Source organism: Gorilla gorilla, chromosome 16 (genome assembly GCF_029281585.2).
Source record: "Gorilla gorilla gorilla isolate KB3781 chromosome 16, NHGRI_mGorGor1-v2.1_pri, whole genome shotgun sequence".
Classification (NCBI taxonomy): domain Eukaryota; kingdom Metazoa; phylum Chordata; class Mammalia; order Primates; family Hominidae; genus Gorilla; species Gorilla gorilla.
The window spans coordinates 84,552,924-84,575,858 of NC_073240.2; the positions used below are offsets into that span (position 1 = coordinate 84,552,924).

The 22,935-nt window shown below is 40.8% G+C and overlaps 1 protein-coding gene across 2 annotated transcripts in view; it reads right to left on the reverse strand.

The window, feature by feature from the left end:
* The window catches only part of BTBD1 (BTB domain containing 1), a 56,819-nt gene that overhangs the window by 3,593 nt on the left and 30,291 nt on the right, over positions 1-22,935 (reverse strand). The window contains exons 5-7 of one of the 2 annotated variants that reach the window (XM_004056678.5): positions 11,444-11,636; positions 1,948-2,035; positions 29-175 (exon numbers count right to left, since the gene is read on the reverse strand). In XM_004056678.5, the coding sequence (XP_004056726.5) occupies positions 29-175; positions 1,948-2,035; positions 11,444-11,636 (428 nt within the window). Of the gene's footprint in view, positions 1-28; positions 176-1,947; positions 2,036-11,443; positions 11,637-22,935 lie in introns of those variants that run through there. The other variant, XM_019011203.4, reaches the window with a different exon arrangement.

Below are 22,935 nucleotides of genomic sequence, written 5' to 3' on the forward strand. Positions count from 1 at the left end.
CATCTGGAACATAGTGCATGACTCTTACTTTGAGTGTTGCGCATGCTGTGTAGCACACATTGGGCAGGATCTCTATGGGTTCCTTGAACATGACCCTGAATGTGTTAGCTGTCCCATCACAACTAAAGCCGGTATCATTCTGTCCCAGGGTTTGCTTTTTCTCATATTCAATGATCTGTAATTTTTAAGAGACAAGTTACATTTAAGTTAAACCAAATAAAGCAAACTATAGAAAATAATATAAAGCCCTTAGCAATGTGTGTGTGTGTGTTTTGAGACAGACTCTCACTCTGTTGCCTAGCCTTGGGGGTGGGGGGGTGGGGGGGGGTGGTGTGTGCGTGTGTGTGTGTGTTTTTGAGACAGACTCTCTCACTGTTGCCTAGCCTGGGGTGCAGTGTTGGGGTCTCGGCTCACTGAAACCTCCACTTCCCAAGCTGAAGCAATTTTCGTGCCTCAGCCTCCTGAGTAGCTGGGATTACAGATGTGCGCGACCACACCTGGCTAATTTTTTTGTATTTTTAGTAGAGACAGGGTTTCATCATGTTGGCCAGGCTGATCTCCAACTCTTGGTCTCAAGCGATCTGCCCACCTCAGCCTCCCAAAGTGCTGGTGTGAGCCACTGCGCCCAGCCCTAATTTTTCATTTTTTTTGTAGAGATGGGATCGTGTTCTGTTGCCCAGGCTGGTCTTGAACTCCTGGGCTCAAGCAATCCTCCCACATCAGCCTCCCAAAGTACTGGGATTATAGATGTGAGCCACTGTGCCCAGACTGTTTCTATTATTTTACTCACAGTATTTATACTTCATAATTTTAATGTACCTATAATCCTGATGCCCTCCCTCAGTTTGTACACAAGGAGCCTGGTGTCTTTTTTTTTTTTTGAGACGGAGTCTCATTCTGTAGCCCTGGCTGGAAGGCAGTGGCGTGACCTTGGCTCACTGCAACATCTGCCTCCCAGGTCCCAGTTCAAGCAATTCTCCTATCTCAGCCTCCCGAGTAGCTGGGATTACAGGCATGCACCACCATGCCCAGCTAATTTTTTTGTATTTTTAGTAGAGACGGGGTTTCACCATGTTGGCCAGGCTGGTCTCAAACTCCTGACCTTGTGATCCACCTTCCTTGGCCTCTCAAAGTGCTGGGAGGCCGAGGCAGGAGAACTGTGTGAACCCGGGAGGCAGAGCTTGCAATGAGCCAAGATCGCGCCACTGCACTCCAGCCTGGGCAACAGAGCAAGACTCCATCTCAAAAAAAAAAAAAAAAAAAAGAAGCAGGGGCCTAATGCCTGTAATCCCAATGCCTTGGGAGGCCAAGGCAGGAAGATCACTTGAGCCCTGGAGTTCAAGACCACCCTGGGCAACACAGCGAGACAAAAAAAAAAAAAAAAGAAAGAAAAATTAGTTGGGCATGGTGGCACATACCTGTGGTCCTAGCTACTTGGGAGGCTGAGGTGGGAGGATTGCTTGAGCCTGGGTGATTAAGGCTGAAGTGAGCTGTGATCGCACCACTGCTCTTCAGCCTGGGCGACCAAGTGAGACCCTGTCTCAAAAAAAAGTAACCAAGAATAAAGCAGGGTCTGCTCAGCCCCTTGGAAGTCACAGGATGCTCACACCAGTTACAAGAAATTTAGTTTCAATCCTAGAGTTGAAAGGGCCATGAAAAAGGCAGGAGAATGTTTTAAGACTGCACAGCAGGAAGTACTAATAGAAGGGATTCCTGGACAAAGAAGAGCTCCTTATATGCTACTGCTTTTGTGAAGGACCCCAATTTTCTGCAACCAGACTTTTTACATCAACTCTAAAACAGAACTCTTTATGCTTACAATGCTACTAAGGGGCCTTCTGATTGCTTTGACAATTATACTGAAATTTGGATTCTGTCAAAACAATATCTTAAAGTTACCTGTCTGTGTTATTTCAAGATGATATATGGTGGGGGAGGAAACTATACCTGTATATTCACTTGATAATCTGTAGGGCCATGAATAGATCCATACAAGCCAAATCCAACTATAGAGATCCTTCTATTAACTGTAAATCTGAGAGAAAGAAGCCAAAAATAAAATATAATTAATCCCATGTGTTCATATTCTGAAGGGTTATAATTTTTTTTAAGTGTAACCTGGAACATCCAGTTTTGCTTATAAAAAGGAAAACAAATTAGATATCCTTGGAAATGTCATCTGTTTGCTTACCAAAAAGCTTTCTAGAGTAGATTTGAACTTAAGAGGAACCTAAGAATTGGTTTTGTAAAAGAATTTAACCTAAATACCCACTTTTGTTGTAATGATAATTTTAGTGCTATACGAGTCCAAATATTTGTACATCTTTTTCATAAACGCAGACATGTCAGCCATTAGGACTGAAGCCCAGCATCTCAAACTACGACAATTATCAATTCAACAAATACTTACTAAGGGCTTATCATAATTAGGTACTAGGCTTGGCACTGCGGAAGTAATGGTCAACAAGACAGTTTCTACCTGCATTGTGCATACAGTCTAATGGAGGACACTGATAATACAAGAAAGGAATAAATAAATAATTACAAATTGTAACAAGAGCTGTGAAGGAAGTAGGCTACTCTAACAGAATACTGGTAGCAGAGGGATGGGACAGGATTCGAATGCAGTTTCCTAACTAGAATAATTAACAAGTCCAGTTTGGTCATAATAGTTAAGAAATATTGACCCATCTTACTCCATTTTGTAAATGTATAAAAACTGACATTAAATACATATGGAACTGAGGCTGGGTGTGGTGGCTCACACTGCAATCCCAGCATTTTGGGAGGCTGAGCCAGGTGGATTACCTGAGGTCAGGAGTTTCAGACCAGCCTGGCCAACATGGCAAAACCCTGTCTTTACTAAAAATATAACAATTAGCTGGGCATGATAGCAGGCACCTGTAATCCCAGCTACTTGAGAGGCTTAGGCAGGAGAATCGTTTGAACCTGGGAGATGGAAGTTGCAGGTGACCCGGCACTCCATCCTGGGTGACAGAGCGAGACTCCTTCTCAAATACTACTACTACTACTACTACTACTACTACTACTACTACTACTACTACTACTACTACTACTACTACTACTACTACTACTACTACTACTAATACATACATACATATGGAACTAAAAGCCTGTAAAATCTGACATAATTATAATGTCTTACATTGCAAAATTACATTGAGTAACTCTCAACATTTTCAGCAACACCTTCAACTATTAGTAATACTACTAACTCATCAATACCACTTCATGAGTACTTCCTAGTGTGCCAGGCACTGAACTTCAGTTCTTTACAGAATTATTTCCTTTAGTCATCGTAACAGCCCTATAAGCTAGATAACAGTACTATTTTGAACATCTGGTACAGTAAGATCACCTTAAACGCTTACAAACATGTAATTTTTTTTAAAGAGATGGAGTCTTGCTCTGTTGCCAAGGCTGGAGTACAGTGGTACAATCATGGCTCACCACAGGCTTGAACTCCTGGGCTCAAGTGATCCTTCCACCTCAGCCTCCCAAGTAGCTGGGCTGCAGACACACTCCACCATTCCTGGCTAGTTTAAATTTTTTTTTCTTTTTACAGATGGAGTCTAACTAAGTTGCCCAGGCTGGTCTAGAACTGGTCTCAGATGATACTCCCAACTCATTGTCCTGAGTTGCTGGGATCATACGCATGAGCTACCACTCCTGGCTCTAAAATATGTTATTTATAATTTTTTATTATAAAAAAGTAGGGCAGGCACAGTGCCTCATGACTGTAACCCTGCACTTTGGGAGGCTGAGGTGGGTGGATCACCTGAGGTCAGGAGTTCGAGACCAGCCTGGCCAACATGGTGAAGCCTCAACTCTACTAAAAATACAAAATTAGCCAGGCGTGGTGGCACACCCCTGTAATCCCAGCTATTCGGGAGGCTGAGGCAGGAGAATTGCTTAGAACCCGGGAGGCGGAGGTTGCAGTGAGCTGAGATGGTGCCAGCCTGGGCAACAGAGCGGGACTCCATCTCAAAAAGAAAAAAAAAAAAATAGACCAGGCACAGTGGCTCACGCCTGTAATCCCAGCACTTTGGGAGGCTGAGGCAGGTGGACCATTCTGGCCAACATGGTGAAACCCTGTCTTTACTAAAAATACAAAAATTAACTGAGTGTGGTGGTGTGCACCGCAGTCCCAGCTACTCAGGAGGCTGAAGCAGGAGAATCGCTTGAACCTGGAGGCAGAGATTGCAGTGAGCCAAGACTGCACCACTGCACTCCAGCCTGGGCAACAGAGCGAGACTCCACCTCAATAAATAAATAAATAAATAATATATTGTGCTTAAAAAAAAACAGAAAATGCAGCTAAATAAGAGGAAAATTTTAAAGCTTCCATAAATCCAGAGACAGCCCTTGCTAACCCCTTACAATTTTTAATCCTTTATATTTCTTTTTCAGTTACATTTCTATGAACATATATGTAATTTAAAAAATCATATCAGAATATATATATATTTGTAACCTCTTTTTCATGTAAAATGATTTAAAAAACTACCAATTCACTATATTTAACTAATGCCTTGTTGGATAATCTAGATTATTTGCAGTTTTTGTTATTATATAATAATGCCATGAGGAACAATCCTGTAGCTAAATCATTTTATGAAGCCTTAATTATTTTCCTTGGAATAAATTCCTAGAACTGCTGGTGAAAATAAAAGGCACATTCTTTAAAAAATTTTTATTTTTTTTTATTTAGACAGGGTCTTGCTCTGTCACCCGAACTGGAGAGCAGTGGTGCAATCATGGCTCACTGCAGCCTCAACCTCTTGGGCTCAGGCGACCCTCCTGCCTCAGCCTCCTGAGTATCTGGGACCACAGGTGCATGCCACTACATGCTGCTAATTTTTAAAAAATTATTATTTGTAGAGGCGGGGTCTCACTATGTTGCCAAGGCTGATCTTGAACTCCTGGGCTCAAGTGATCCTCCTGCCTTGGCCTCCCAAAATGTTTTGATTACAGGTGTGAGCCACCACACCCAGTCAAAAGGCACAGTCTTAAGGCTTTAGGTAAACATTGTCAAGTTGCTTTCTGGAAAGATAACATTTTATACCCCATAAGGTATAACAATCATTTTTCTCTCACTCTTATCAACCAGGAATATTTTTCATTTTCTTTTGCCTTTGAGAAACTGATAGTGACAAACTCCATTTATATTTTGATTATTACTGTTACTATTTGACACAGGATCTCACTTTGTCAACCAGTCTGGAGTGCAATGGCACGATCTCGGCTCATTGCAGCCTCAACTTCCCAGGTTCAAGCGATCCTCCCAACTCAGCCCCCACAAGTAGCTGGGACTACAGGCACACGCTACCATGCTCAGCTAATTTTTATATTTTTTTGTAGAGATGGGGTTTCACCATGCCCAGGCTGGTCTGGAACTCCTGAGTGCAACAGATCCACCCGCCTCAGCCTCCCAAAGTGCGTGGATTTCAGGTGTGACTCACCATGCCCAGCCTATTTATTTGATTATTAATGAGGTAAAACATTTGCTCATATGCTTACTGCCCACTGGATTTTCTCTCTAATGAAATACCCAACTCATGTTCTTTTCTCATTTTTCTCTACAGATGTGTTTGTCTTTTTAATGTAGATTCAAAAGATCACGTTATATATAGATGATAGTTATTTATGCTTTGTTGGTAATATCCACTGTAATAAGTTTCCCATTTGTCACTCATCTTTTAACTTTATGGTGATTTTGTACTTAAAACTTTTCAATTATCTGTTTTCAAAATTATGATACATGCCAAGTTTAGAGAGGTCTACCTCATCCTCATAGTACATAAACATTCACCTGTTCCAGCACTTTCATGGTTTCAGTTTTGTTTAATGTTAAAATTTTAATTTACATCAATACAGGTACATGGGATCAGTAAGGATCTAACTTAATTTTCCCAGTGGTTAATCCTTCCCTCACCTTTATCATATTCTTTTTTGTTTTTGAGACAAGGTTTTGCTCTGATGCCCAGGCTGGAGTGCAGTGGTGAGATCACAGCCTCCTTCCTCAGCCTCTTAAGTAGCTGAGATTACAGGTGCATGCCACCACGCTGAATTTTTGAATTTTTTTGTGGAGATGGAGTTTCACCATGTTGTGCAGGCTGCTCTCAAACTCCTGGGCTCAAGTGAGCCACCCACTTCAACCTCCCAAAGTGCTGGGATTACAGGCGTGAGCCAGTATACCTGGCCATATCATTTTCTAAATGTTCATTTATGTTAGGTTAGTTTCTGACATCTATAGTCTGTTCCATACAACACTAACTTCCTATAGCTTTACAATACTTTATCTTGTCATCTGTATCACTCTTATTAAAAGAGAAACATATACTCTTCCAAATTAACTGTTAAGAATTTTGCCAGCCGGGTGCGGTTGCTCACACCTGTAATCCCAGTACTTTGAAAGACTGAGGTGGGCAGATCACCTGAGGTCAGGAGTTCATGACCAGCCTGACCAATATGGTGAAACCCAGTCTCTATTAAAAATACAAAAACTAGCCAGGCATGGTGGCAGACGCCTGTAATCCCAGCTACTCGGGAGGCTGAGGCAGGGAGAATAATTACTTGAACTCAGGAGGCGGAGGTTGCAGTGAGCCCAGATATCACCATTGCACTCCAGCCTGGGCAACAAAACAAGACTCCGTCACAAAAAAAAAAAGAATTTTGCCAAGCCACTCTCCACTACCTAAAATAGTATGTGACTTCTGAAAGAAATTCTCTAACATACATAGGTTAATTTGGAAGACACTGTCCTTATTAAAGTCTGATTCTACTCAAACTTTTCCAGTTCTTCATAAAGCTAATGTACTTTATAGTTCTTACTGGGTTTAATCCTACTACTTAATATTATGTTACTGTTATGAATGGGATTATTCACAATACTACAGTAATATTCAACATATATAGTGATATATAAAATTACTACAATACAGTAACATATTGTAATAGTAACATAATACTCAAAATATTTAATGATATTTACTCAATTATAACTAAAATCTTTTACATTATAATTTTTTTGTGGTAAAGTTATGTACCATTTTAACCTTTTTTTTTTTTTTTTGAGATGGAGTCTCTCACTCTGTCACCCAGCCTGGAGTGCAGTGGCGTGGTCTCAGCTCACTGCCAGCTCCGCCTCCCGGGTTCACGCAATTCTCCTGTCTCAGCCTCCCGAGTAGCTGGGACTACAGGTGCCCGCCACCACTCCCGGCTAATTTTTTGTATTCTTAGTAGAGACGGGTTTTCACCGTGTTAGCCAGGATGGTCTCGATCTCTTGACCTTGTGATCCGCCCGCCTCAGCCTCCCAAAGTGCTGGGATTACAGGCATGAGCCACCACGCCTGGCCCATTTTAACCATTTTTAAGTGTACAGTTCAATGGCACTAAATACATTCATATCATTGTACAACTGTCACCATTATTCATCTCTGTAACTGAATTTTGATGACATACAGGAACACCAATGGTTTTTAAATATACTTTTTATAAGTGGCCACTATTCTCTTTTATTGGTTCTAGTAGTTTTTTAGCTTGATACTGAGGTTACCTAGGTGGACCAGTTGTTCTCAAAACGAGTTCCACCCCCAAGGAGGCATACTCGATTTCACAAAGGTTTAGGGGGGCACTATTGGCAAGGAACTAGGGAAACTAGATTTCCTGAAATGCACAGAACAGTCTCCCATAACTCAATCAACTTTTAAGTGTCTTGCCATAATTCATGTAGGTAAAAAATCTGTTTATAACTAAAAGCCTTGAACCTCATTCCATTTTGTTTATAAACCAGATTTTTTAGTGCATTTTTTTTTTTTTTTTTGAGACGGAGTTTTGCTCTTGTTGCCCAGGCTGGAGTGCAATGGTGCGATATTGGCTCACCACAACCTCCACCTCCCAGGTTCAAGCAATTCTCCTGCCTCAGCCTCCCAAGTAGCTGGTATTACAGGCATATGCCCCCACACCTGGCTAATTTTGTATTTTTAGTAGAGACGGGGTTTCTCCATGTTGGTCAGACTGGTCTCGAGCTCCCGACCTCAGGTGATCCGCCCGCCTCGGCCTCCCAAAGTGTTGGGATTACAGGCATGAGCCACTGTGCCCGGCCTTTTAGTGCAATTTTAATATTCAGACTTTTACAAGAGGCAACTACCATATAAACAGAAGGAATATACAGTCAATTCTCATTGTCTGTGGAAGTTTAATATACAGAATTAGCAAATACTAAACCACTGCTCCTAGGGGAAATACGTGTGTGTGTGTGTGTGTGTGTGTGTGTGTGTGTATGTATGTCTACATATACACACATATACACGCCTCGCATAGATTATAATCTTAAGTCCTAAAAACAATTCATCCAGCCAGGCATGGTGGCTCACACCTGTAACCCAGCACTTTGGGAAGCCAATGCTGGTGAATCACCTGAGGTCAGGAGTTCGGGACCAGCCTGGCCAACGTGGTGAAACCCCGTCTCTACTAAAAATACAAAATTAGCCAGGTGTGGTGGCACATGCCTGTAATCCCAGCTACCTGGGAGCCTGAGGCAGGAGAATTGCTTGAACCTGGGAGGTGGAGGTTGCAGTGAGCCGGGATCGCACCACTGCACTCCAGCCTGGCAACAAGAGCGAAACTCTATCTCAAAACAAACAAACAAACACCTCGTCCTAGTATATTCTATTTTATTTATTCCACAAAAGAGAAAACAGAGTTTGGAAGTGTTAAGTGACTTGTCTGAGGCTGCCCCACTAAGAGGTGCCAGAGCTGGCCTTCAAGCCCCATTCAACCTGCCCAAGAGCCAGAGTTTCTTGCACTCCACTGCACTGCCCCTCGCCTTCTCCACCTCTGTAGGAGAGCTGAACCAGGAAAGTAGAGCCTTGCCTTGTTCAGCCACAGCTGGAAACGTGCTGGTCTGGCAACTAAAGTCTTTGCTGAAAACGACTAAGAAAGTGCCCCGAATATTGACTTTACAGGTTACAGATAAATTTCAGCCAGTAGGCAAGTTCAGAAATAGACACTGTGAGTAGGACCAACTATATATACTCTTTTACCTGGAACCTTTAAAGAAAACGTAAGTGGCAGCAATGCTGCTCATGATATTTAAGACATAACACGCCTGAACTGTGCAGCTGAAACTGTCTCATCATGGTGATGCATATATGTACAGCAACTAACTACTTCAGTTTGCCTTCCAGTGTTGTCCTGCCCAAAGTCTATGTATTGAACTACATATTTTACTATCAATTACATTTATTCCCCTTTATATTATAACTAGATCACTTATCAATTAAAAAATGTATAAAGCATATTATCTATGAATTTTATTTCAGGTTAGTAAAGTGGGAATTACAAAATATTTATTAAAAAAAGAGAGAACTGGGTTTGATAGAGTTGTGAACAACTAATGTACATAATGCCATTAGCAAATAATCAATCAGAATTATAATAACACTGCTTTAAACAGCAAGGATATCTCTGTCTTGAGGTTTCAATAGTTTATCATGTCAAACAAGTATTCTTCTAGGCCTAATCTAGTAAGAATTATATCTGGAAGGAAGGTGAAATTTTATCAAAAGCCTTTCTGACATCTATTGAAATCAAATTGTTTTTCTTCTTTGATCTGTTGTGAGAATTATACTAATACATTTCCGAACACTGAGCCATTCTTTCAATCTCCAAATAAACTCTGTTTGGTCATACAGTGTTATTCTTCTAAGGTACAGATTCAATATCCTAATGTTTTACACAAAATTTCTTCTTTATATTGAGACTGATCTAGAATTTTTTTTGTCTTGTCTGATTCCTATATAAGGGTTATGCTTCCTTCAATAATTAACCAAGTAGTACTTTATTCTTTTAATGCTCAAGGAAACTAACTGTTCCTTGAGGATTTGACAAAACTCACCTGTAAAAACCACCTTGTGAAGGGACAGTTCTTTGATAACTTTTAATTCCTTCCATGGTAATTGGTCTATTCAGGCTTTCTTCTTCAGTCAATTTTGATAATTTATATTTGCCTATAAAATGATCCATTCCATCAACATGTTCAATTTATTAGCACAGAATAAACCCAGAATTAAAATAAAAATGTCAGCATATAATTATAATCCCATTTTTGCTTCTAAATGTGAATGTTTATTACCTTTGCCAGAGGTTTATTTATTTTATTGGTCTTTTAAAGGAACCAGCTTATGGATTTATGAATTCTACTATTTCTAATTCATTAATTTCTACATTTATCTATTTACTTTCTCTTTTCTTATAGTTCTTTTGCTATTTGTTTTCTAGCTACTTGGGCTGAATGCTTAAATCATTTATTTCTACTCTATTTACTACAAGTAGTTAATTATTACACTTTTACTTTGTGTGCAGCTTTGGCCTCATCCCATAATTTTTGCATATAGTTATTGTGAATTATTATTAAATAGTCTACAAGTACATTTTTAATTTCCATGTTAACTCAAGATTTATAATAGTCCCACATCCAACCAGATTTTTCTGTTTTAACAAACTTGTTAATTTCCAGTTTTATACTGAAGTGCTATTAAATAAATGAAAATCCAAAAGTCATGTTTTGTGAAAACCGGCACTGATTCTATTTTGACATTCAACCTAAAGAAACACAGTAGAGCAAAGACAATTTCTTCAACAGGATTATATGCATGCATTTTTCAAGATTCTTGGTTTTTTTCTCAAGGCTTTTATAAATGTATACTGAGATATTTTCCCTGCAACATCTATGCAAAGAAAAAACTCACACTAAACATAGTAAGGTTACATTTATTAATTGTAGCCCTAAGCCTGTAAAAATAACGTTTGATCAATTAAGGTCTAGAACTCAGCCCACTGGCAGTGGTGATCCAAACAAAAATCATGTAACAGCCGGGCGTGGTGGCTCACCCCTGTAACCCCAGCACTTTGGAAGGCTGAAGCAGGTGGATCACTTGAGGTCAGTAGTTCGAGACCAGCCTGGACAACATGGTGAAACCCCGTCTCTACTAAAAATCCAAAAAGATTAGCTGGGCATGGTGATGCATGCCTTACAGGTTACTCAGGAGGCTGAGGTGGGAGGATCGCTTGAACCCAGAAGGCGGAGGTTGCAGTGTAAGAGATCGCGCCACTGCACTCCAGCCTGAGTGACAGAGCGACTCCATCTTGGGGAAAAACAAAAAAATCACGTAACAGAAGGTCCAACCCAATCCTTTCTTACTCTATTTTTTTCTTAAGAAGTCACCCTCACTCATAAATCAGTGAGGAGGGCAGGATGCCTCAGTGACTTCTCGACTCCTATATTAACTTAACTTAAAAGTGTATTAAATGAAGTATAAAATGAAATGTTGGTTAATTATCTCCCATAATATATAAAAAAGGCCAAATGGTAACTGCTACCCCCACTCTACCCCCGCATCCCCAGTATAACAGATACCTGATTCGATCACTCGTCCCACTGTAACCCCAGCGGCTTTCTACTTGCTGGAATCTATTGATGCAGCATTCCTTTCCCCTGAGACAGCATCTTGGTCGGTCAATGTATTCAACTCGGGGTTTAGGGTTGACAGTAAAATGAAGAAAGAGGTTTACCACTTCACGATCTGACAAAATTCCAGATTGAGCAGGACCTGTGGAAATAAAAACATAAGCCTAAGAAAAGGAATTTGATTTCAATTCCTAACTTCGGAATTCACTTAACGTAAATTCAAATCTAGAGGACGTAACATAAAAATAGGGAAAAAAATCTTAGCATATATAATTTTTGCATATATTTTAAGGTTTCAATAAATCCATTTGAGGTTAAACACATTAATTAAAATGTTAAAAGCATTAATTAGTCAAAACTTAGATCCAGGAATAAATGCTATTCCTCATGGATGCCAGGAATCCTCCTTTCTCACCTTATACAAAAATCAACTCAAGATGGATCAAAGACTTAAATCTAAGAAACCATAAAAATTCTAGAAGATAGCATCAAAAAAACTCTTCAAGATATTGGCTTAGGTAAAGAATTCATGACTAAGAACCCAAAAGCAAATGCAACAAAAACAAAAACAAATGAATGAGACCTAATTAAACTAAAAAGCTTTTGCACAGCAAAATAAATAATCAGCAGAGCAAACAGACAACCCACAGAGTGGGTGAAAATATTTGCAAACTATGCATCCAACAAAGGACTAATATCCAGAATCTACAACTCAAATCAGCAAGAAAAAAAAAACAAATAATCCCAGCACAAAGTGGGCAAAGGACCTGAAGAGACAATTCTCAAAGGAAGCTATACATACGTGTGCATGTGTCTTTATAGCAGCATGATTTATAATCCTTTGGGTAAATACTCAGTAATGGGACAGCTGGGTCAAATGGTATTTCTAGTTCTAGATCCCTGAGGAATCGCCACACTATCTTCCACAATGGTTGAACTAGTTTACAGCCCCACCAACAGTGTAAAAGTGTTCCTATTTCTCCACATCCTCTCCAGCACCTGTTGTTTTCTGACTTTTTAATGATTGCCATTCTAACTGGTGTGAGATGGTATCTCATTGTGGTTTTGATTTGCATTTTGCTGATGGCCAGTGATGATGAGCACTTTTTCATGTGTCTGTTGGCTGCATAAATGTCTTCTTTTGAGAAGCGTCTGTTCATATCCTTCGCCCAGCAGACTTGGAACCAACCCAAATGTCCATCAATGATAGACTGGATTAAGAAAATGTGGTACATATACACCATGGAATACTATGCAGCCATAAAAAATGATGAGTTTGTGTCCTTTGTAGGGACATGGATGAAGCTGGAGACCATCATTCTCAGTAAACTATCGCAAGGACAAAATACCAAACACCGCATGTTCTCACTCATAGGTGCGAATTGAACAGTGAGAACACTTGGACACAGGAAGGGGAACATCACACACCGGGGCCTGCTGTGGGGCAGCGGGAGGGGGAAGGGATAGCATTAGGAGATATACCTAATGTAAATGACGAGTTAATGGGTGCAGCACACTAACATGGCACATGTATATGTATGTAACAAACCTGCACGTTGTGCACATGTACCCTAGAACTTAAAGTATAATTAAAAAAAAAAAGAAGAAGATATACAAGCGGCCAATACACATAAGAAAAAATGCTCATCACTAATTATCATACATAGGCAAATTAAAACCACAATAAGGTACCACCTTACTCCTGCAAGAATGGTCATAATTAAAAAATAAAAAAAGAAAAATAGATGTTGGCGTGAATATGGTGAAAAGGGAACTCTTTTACACTGCTGGTGGGAATGTAAACTAGTACAACCACTAAGGAAAACAGTATGGAGATTCCTTAAAGAACTAAAAAGGACTGGGGGTGGTGGCTCATGCCTGTAATCCCAGCACTTTGGGAGGCCGAGGCAGGCAGATCCCAAGGTCAGGAGTTTGAAACCAGCCTGACCAACATGGTGAAACCCCATCTCTAACAAAAAATACAAAAATTAGCTGGGTGCAGTGACGTGCGCCTGTAGTACCAGCTACTCGGGAGGCTGAGGCAGGAGAATCACTTGAACCTGGGAGGCAGAAGTTACAGTGAGCCGAGATCGCACTACTGCACTCCAGCCTGGGCAACACAGCGAGACTCTGTCTCCAAAAAAAAAAAAGAACTAAAATTAGAACTACCATTTGATCCAGCAATTCCACTACTGGATACCTACCCAAAGGAAAATAAGTCATTACATGAAAAAGATACTTGCACGTACATGTTTATAGCAGCACTACCAACTGCAAAAATATGGAGCCAACCTAAATGCCCATCAACCAACGACTGGATGAAGAAAATGTGGTATACATACACCATGGAATACTACTCAGCCATAAAATGGAATGAAACAAAGGCTTTTGCAGCAACTTGGATGAACTTGGAGGCCATTATTCTAAGTGAAGTAACTCAGGAATGGAAAACCAAATACCATATGGTCTTACTTATAAGTGGGAGCTAAGAAACTATGAGGAGGCAAAGGCCTAAGAATGATATAATGAACTTTGGGGACTTGGGGGGAATGGTGGGAGGGAGGTGAGCGATAAAAGCCTACATGTTTGGTACCATTCCCCAACATGGTGAAACCCCATCTCTACTAAAAATACAAAATTTAGCCAAGGGCGGTGGTGGGTGCCTGTAATCCTAGCTACTAAGGAGGCTGAGGCAGGAGAATCACTGGAACCTGGAAGGTGGAGGTTGCACTGAGATGAAATTGTGCCACTGCACTCCAGGCTGGGTGACAGTCTTACTCTGTCTCAAAAAAAAAAAAAAAAAGAATAGAATTGCATTCAAATGATAGATGGGAATAACTGTCAACCTTGAGCTTTCTACCCAGAAAAATATCCTTCAAAAATGAAGGCAAGCTGGGCTCAGCAGTGTGCCCCTCTAGTCCCAGCTACTCAGGAGGCTGGGGTGGGAGGATTGTTTGAGGCCAGAATTTTGAAGCTGTGAATAGCCACTGCACTCCAGCCAGGGAAACATAGCAGGGCCCCATCTCTTTTTTTTAAAAAAAATGGTAAGATAAAGATGTTTTTAGACAAAAGAAAAAAAGAGTTGAGAGAATCTGGTTAGTATCCTACCTGTTTTAAAAGAAATACTGAAGAGAATTCTTCAAGCTAACAGAAATGTGCCCAGATAGAAGCACACATCTGGTCATACAGAAAAAAAATGAAGATAACTGAAAGGGCAAATATATAGGCAAATCAAAATGATCATTGACTTTATAAATAATGTTTTGTGGGCTTTATAACATATGAAACATCAAAATACATTAAATAGTAGCATCAAAGGCTAGAGAAGGTTAGATATAGCAAAAGTATCAATAATGCCTTTATATTGTGTAGAAAATTTTAATTTAAAAATTTTAATTTTATTTATTTATTTAGAGACAGGGTCTCACTGTTGCCCAGGTATGGAGTGCAGTGGTGTGATCATGGCTAACTGCAGCCTTGAACTCCTGGGCTCAAGTGATCCCCACCTCAGCCCCCCAGGTAGCTGGGACTACAGGTGTGTACCACCACTCCAGGCTAATTTTTAAATTTTTTTTGTAAAGACAGGGTTTCGCCATTTTGCCGAGGCTGGTCTTGAACTCGACTCAAACAATCTACCTGCCTCAGCCTCCCAAAGTGCTGGGACTAAAGGCATGAGCCACTGTGCCCCACCTAAAAAATTTAATTTTTAAGATTTAATTTAAAAATCAATAACGATATATTCTTGTAATAACAAGGGCAACCCACTAAAATAATAATAAAAGAATCTTTAATACGGGAGGCTGAGGTGGGAGGATAACCTGAGCCCAGGAGGTTGACGCTGGAGTAAGCTGAGATCATGCCACTGCATTCCAGCCTGGGTGACAGAGGAGACACTGTCTACACCAAAAAAAAAAAAAAGAAAAAGAAAAAGAAAGTTTAATAGACTATTAATCATATTGAATATAAAGTGAACCAAATACTCCAAATAAAAGGCAAAGTCTGTCAGACTGAATTTTTTAAAAATGAAGCTTACAAGAGACATGGTCAAAATAATGTAAGGCTAGCTCTCCCTCCCCCTCCCCCTCCCCCTCCCCCTCCCCCTCTCCCTCTCCCCACGGTCTCCCTCTCCCTCTCTTTCCACGGTCTCCCTCTGATGCCGAGCCGAAGCTGGACGGTACTGCTGCCATCTCAGCTCACTGCAACCTCCCTGCCTGATTCTCCTGCCTCAGCCTGCCGAGCGCCTGCGATTGCAGGCGCGCGCTGCCACGCCTGACTGGTTTTCGTATTTTTTTGGTGGAGACGGGGCTTCGCTGTGTCGGCCGGGCTGGTCTCCAGCTCCTAACCACGAGTGATCTGCCAGCCTCGGCCTCCCGAGGTGCCGGGATTGCAGACGGAGTCTCATTAACTCGGTGCTCAATGGCGCCCATGCTGGAGTGCAGTGGCGTGATCTCGGCTCGCTACAACCACCTCCCAGCCGCCTGCCTTGGCCTCCCAAAGAGCCGAGATTGCAGCCTCTGCCCGGCCGACCCCCCGTCTGGGAAGCGTGGAGCGTCTCCGCCTGGCCGCCCATTGTCTGGGATGTGAGGAGCCCCTCTGCCTGGCTGCCCAGTCTGGAAAGTGAGGAGCGTCTCTGCCCGGCCGCCATCCCATCTAGGAAGTGAGGAGTGCCTCTTCCCGGCCGCCATCCCATCTAGGAAGTGAGGAACGTCTCTGCCCGGCCGCCCATCGTCTGAGATGTGAGGAGCGTCTCTGCCCGGCCGCCCCGTCTGAGAAGTGAGGAGACCCTCTGCCTGGCAACCGCCCCGTCTGAGAAGTGAGCAGCCCCTCCGCCCCGCAGCCGCCCCGTCTGAGAAGTGAGGAGCCCCTCCGCCCAGCAGCCACCCCGTCTGGGAAGTGAGGAGCGTCTCCGCCCGGCAGCCACCCAGTCCGGGAGGGAGGTGGGGGATCAGCCCCCCGCCCGGCCAGCCGCCCCGTCTGGGTGGGAGGTGGGGGGGTCAGCCCTCCCGCCGGGCCAGCCGCCCTGTCCGGGAGGGAGGTGGGGGGGTCAGCCCCCCGCCCGGCCAGCCAACCCGTCCAGGAGGGAGGTGGGGGGGGTCAGCCCCCCGCCCGGCCAGCCACCCCGTCCGGGAGGTGAGGGGCGCCTCTGCCCGGCCGCCCCTACTGGGAAGGGAGGAGCCCCTCTGCCCGGCCACCACCCCGTCTGGGAGGTGTACCCAACAGCTCATTGAGAACGGGCCATGAAGACAATGGCAGTTTTGTGGAATAGAAAGGGGAGAAAGGTGGGGAAAAGATTGGGAAATCGGATGGTTGCCGTGTCTGTGTAGAAAGAGGTAGACATGGGAGACTTCATTTTGTTCTGTACTAAGAAAAATTCTTCTGCCTTGGGATCCTGTTGATCTGTGACCTTACCCCCAACCCTGTGCTCTCTGAAACATGTGCTGTATCCACTCAGGGTTGAACGGATTAAGGGCGGTGCAAGATGTGCTTTGTTAACCAGATGCTTAAAGGCAGCATGCTCGTTAAGAGTCATCACCACTCCCTAATCTCAAGTACCCAGGGACACAAACACTGCGGAAGGCCGCAAGGTCCTCTGCCTAGGAAAACCAGAGAACTTTGTTCACTTGTTTATCTGCTGACCTTCCCTCCACTATTGTCCTGTGACCCTGCCAAATCCCCCTCTGCAAGAAACACCTAAGAATGATCAATAAAAAATAAAAAATAAAAAAAATAAAATAAAATAAAATAAAATAATGTAAGGCTAAAAGTAAAAGGATGAGAAAGATATAGAATTTAAAAAACCTTGAGAAACTATACCAGTATCAGACAAAGACTTTAAAACAAGAAGTTTAGGCCGGGCGTGGTGGCTCATGCCAGAATGTTGGGTGACTGAGGCAAGCTGATCATTTGAGGCCAGGAGTTCGAGACTAGCCTGGCCAACATGGCAAAACCCCATCTCTACTAAAAATAAAAAATTTAGCAGGGTGTGGTGGTGCACACATGTAGTCCCAGCTACTAAGGAGGCTGAGGCATGAGAATTGCCTGAACCCAGAAGGTGGACGTTGCAGTGAGCCAAGATTGTGCCACTGAACTCCGGCCTGGGTGACAGAGGGAGACTGTCTCAAAAAATAAAATAAAAAACAAAAACCCACAATAAGTTTAGATTTAAGATGGGATAGATTGTAAAGATAAAGAAGCAAATTCAATATAAAAAAAAATCCTAAATTTGAATGTACCTAAAATAAAGAAGAAAATAAAGAAGAAAACTGATGGAGCCAAAAGGAAACACATTCTCAATCATACCCTGAGATTTAAATCTACTTCTTTTAGTAACTGATAGAACAAAAAGCAAATCAATAGATAGATATATAGAAAATTTGAAGATCATTAGTATATAATCCTTTCATAGATATAGTATTCAATCTGTTGAACAGATACAGGACTATTCAGGTTTTTCTGCACATAACAAAGAAGAATACATTCTTCTCAAGTATACATAGATACTTATTAAAACTACCGTATGGGCCAGGCATGGTGGCTCATGCCTGTAATCCTAGCATTTTGGGAGGCCATGGTGGGTGGATCACCTGAGATCAGGAGTTCGAGACCAGCCTGGCCAACATGGTGAAACCCTGTCTCTACTAAAAATATAAAAATTAGCCGAGCGTGGCACTGCATGCCTGTAATCCCAGCTACCGGGGAGGCTGAGGCAGGAGAAGCGTTGGACCCCAGGAGGCGGAGGTTACAGTGAGCCAAGATCATGCCACTGCACTCCAGCCTGGGTGACAGAGTGAGACACTGTCTCAAAAATAAATAAAACAAAATAATAAAAAATAAATAAAACTACCATATGCTGGGCCAAAGCAGATATCAACAAATTTCAAAGCATTGAAATGATATAGAATATATTTTCTGACTATACTGGAATTAAGCCAGAAATCAGCAAGAGCAAGATAAGAAGAAATCTCAAATATTTGGAAATTAAATTATCTATAATTTATGAGTCAAAGAAAAAAAAGCAAAAATTAAAAATTTTTAATCGAATGGTAATGAAAATACACGTATCAAAAACTGTGGGGGGGAAGGATGCTGAGAGAAAAAATATACACTTAAATATATGCATTCAAAAAGAATATAGGTTGACCTTCTAAGTATCTCAAAAAGTCACAAAAACTAATAAAATAAATAACACCAGCAAATTAAAAGCAAAGAAAGGAAAGAAAGTAATAAAGAAAAAGGCAGAAAGTAATGAAATGGAAAACATACTGTAATAGAGAAAATTAATAAAGCCAGAAGTTGGTTCCAGGAGAAAATTAATAATACAAACTCTTGAACACTGGGGGAAAAAAAGGAAATATTTCTAACTTTTGTATGAGGACAATTTTGACAATTTCCTTGCAAGAAAAAAAAATATATATAGACAAATTTCTCTCATTCAGTAGTCATAAAAATACATTAAAAATTCAGCAAATTAAATCCAGTAATATATAAAAAGGATAATGCATAACAACCAAGTCTGATTTACGTAAGGAATCCAAAATAGGTTTAAATTGGGAAATCAATTAATGTAGTTCACTATATTCACAGAATAAGGGGGAAAACTGTATCATTACCAAAAAAAAAAAAAAAAAAAGAATAATAGCTTGATTCCTCTAAAAGAAAGCAAGAAAGGAAAAAAAAAAAAAAGATGTGACAAGTAGAAAACAAATTGCAAGATGGTAAACATAAACCCAAATATATCTGTAATTACATTAAGTGCAAGTGAACCAAAACAGTTCAGATAAAAGACAAAGTCTGTCAGACTGGATTAAAAAATTATTGGCATATTCAACATCATTAATCATCCGTGATATGAAATTTAAAACCAAAATGAAATACGTCCTCACATCCACACAAATGGCTAGAACTACAAAAACTGACAATACCAAGTATTGGAGAGGATGTGGGCAACCAAAACGACCTCTTATGTCTCTTCACTTTGTTGATGAGTGTAAACTGTTACAACCACTTTGAGGGACTGTTTGGCAGGATGGCAGGATCTACTAAAGCCGACCATATGCACACTCCATGAGTTAGCAATTCCACTCGTATATATCCAACAGAAATGTTTACGTATGTATACCAAATCCCATGTACAAGAATGGCCTCAATGGTCCCCAAACAGAAATAATCCATATATCCAACAATAGTAAAATGGATAAATCATGGCACAGTTGTATAACAGAATATTATAAAGCAATGAAAAAGAATGAACTACTGCCATACTCAACCACATGGATGAATCTAACAGGCATAATGTTAAGAGAAAGAAGCCACACAAAAATGAATACACACCATATATATGATTTCCTTTATATAAAGTTTACATATGGACACAACTAATTTATAGAAGACAGAAAGTAGTCACCTTTCAGAGGGAGATTAGTGACTTAGAGGGTCATGACAAAGGCTTCTGGGGTACTAGTACAGTAGGATAAATTGGTTAAATAAGTATGTTCACTTTATTTGTTCATTTTACTATATGGATGTTAAACTTTAATTTCAAAAGTTTATTTAAAAAAAACCCAAACACTGATTCTTATCAGCAAAAACAAAAACAATCTTGGAGAAAACTGGAACAAGTATAAGTCAGAAAAAAAAATTGGAATATATAACAAATATACAAAGAATCAAGGTAAGATAAACCAGTAAAACAAAATTTGAACACACCAACAGAACAACAAAAGACATGAATAATGTAAAGGAAAATAAATAGGCCAATAAGCATAATGAAATACAATTCAGCCAGGCACATTAGCTAAGAGGTGAAGGTGGAAGAATCACTTGAGCCCAGAAGCTCATGGCCAGCCTGAGCAACATGGCAAGACTTCATTTTTAAAACTAAAATAAAATCGAAAAATAAAAAGTAATACAATTCAAAACAATCATGAAATAGTGTTAAAAATAAAAACCATATGACTGTCTCAATAGACATGAAAAAGCATTCAATAAAATCCAGCATCTCTTCATGATAAAAGCCCTCAACAAACTAGGCATCAAAACAATATCCCCAAAATAACAAGAGCCATCTATGACAAATCCACAACTAACATCATGCTGAATGGGCAAAAGCTAGAGGCATTCCCCTCGAGAATTAGAAAAAGACAAGGATGCTCACTCTAACCACTCCTATTCAACATAGTACTGGTAGTCCCAGCCAGAGCAATCAGGAAAGGAAAAGAAATAAAATGCACCCAAATAAGAAAAGAAGTCAAACTATCTCTCTTCACAGATGATATGCTTCTATACCTACAGAACCCTAAAGATTCCACCAGGCCGGGTGCGGTGGCTCACGCCTGTAATCCCAGCGCTTTGGGAGGCCAAGACAGGGTGGATCACCTGAGGTCAGGAGTTTGAGACCAGCCTGGCCAACATGGTGAAACCCCGTCTCTACTAAAAATACAAAAACTAGCTAGGCACGGTGGCAGGCACCTGTAATCCCAGCTACTCGGGAGGCTGAGGCAGGAGAATCTCTTGAACCCGGTAGGCAGAGGTTGCAGTGAGCTGAGATTGTGCCAGTGCACTCCAGCCTAGGCAACAAACAGCAAAACTCCATCTCAAAAAAAAAAAAAAAAGTTCCCCCAAAGGCTCCTGGAACTGATAAAGAACTTCAGTAAAGCCTCAGAATATAAAATTAATGTACAAAAGTCAGCAGCATTTCTATACGCCAGTAACGTTCAAGCTGAGAGCCAAATCATGAATGCAATCCCATTTACGATGTCCACACAAAAAATAAAATACCTAGAAATACATCTAACTAAGATATATTTCTACCAGGTATTTTTACATCCATACATCTTGGTTAGATATATTTTTACCAAGTAAAAGATCTCTACAAGGAGAACTATAAAACACTGCTGGAGGAAATCACAGATGACACAAACAAATGGAAAAACATTATATGCTCGTGGATTGGAAGACTCAATAGCGTTCAAATGACCATATTGCCCAAAGCAATCTACAGATTTAATGCTATTTCTATCAAACTACCAACATCATTTTTCACAGAACTAGAAAAATATTATAAAATACGCATGGAACAAAAAAAAAGCCTAAATAGCCAAAGCAATCCTAAGCAGAAAGAACAAAATTGGAGGCATCACATTACCACTGGATTTCAAACTATACTATAAGGCTACAGTAACCAAAACAGCATGGTACTGGTACAAAAACAGACACATACACCAATGGAACAGAAAAGAGAACCCAGAAATAAAGCTGCAGACCTACAGCACCTCATCTTTGACAAAGTTGACAAAAATAAGCAATGGGGAAAGATCCCTCTATTCAGTAAAGGGTGCTGGGAAAGTTGGCTAGCCATATGCTGAAGAATGAAACTGGACCCCTACCTTTCACCATACATAAAAATTAACTCAAGATGGATTAAAGATTTAAAATAAGACCTCAAACTATAAGAATCCTAGAAGAAAACCTAGGAAATACCATTCTGGACACTGGCCTTGGGAGAGAATTTATGACAAAGTCCTCAAAAGCAATTGCAACAAAAACAAAAACTGACAAGTAGGACCTAATTAAAGAGCTTCTGCACAGTAAAAGAAACTATCAACCCAACAAATGGACAACCTACAGAATGGGAGAAAATATTCAAAAACTATGTGTTGGACAAAGGTCTAATATCCAGGATCTACAGGGAATTTTAACAATTCAATAAGAAAAAAAAAAAAACTCATAAAAAGTGGGCCAAAAAATATGAACAGACATTTCTGAAAAGAAGATATACAAGCAGCCAACAAACATGAAAAAAATCCTCAACATCACTAATCATCGGAGAAATGCAAATCCAAACTACAATGAGATACCATCTCATACTCCTCAGAATGCCTATTAAAATAAAAAAAACAGTTGCTGGCAAGGCTACAGAGAAAAGGGAATTCGTATTCACTGATGGTGGGAATGTAGATAAGGTTAGCCATTGTGGGAAGCAGTTTGGAGATTTTTTAAAGAACTCAGAACTACCAAGGTTGGGCAAAGTGGCTCATGTCTGTAATCCCAGCACTCTGGGAGGCTGAGGCAGGTGGATCACTTCAGGTCAACAGCTCAAGACCAGCCTGCACAACATGGTGAAACCCCATCTCTACCAAAAAATACGAAAATTAGCTGAGCTTGGTGGCAGGCGTCTGTAGTCCCAGTTACTCAGGAGGCTGAGGTGGGAGAATTGCTTGAACCCAGGAGGTGGAAGTTGCAGTGAGCTGAGATTGTACCACTGTACTCCAGCCTGGGTGACAGAGTGAGGCTCTGTCTCAAAAAAAAAAAAAAAACCACAAACAACCCCCCAAAAAAAAACAAAAAACATAGAACTACCAGTCAACCCAGCAATCCCATTACTGGTTATATATCCAAAAGAAAAGAAAATGTTCCACCAAAAGACACATGCACTCATATGT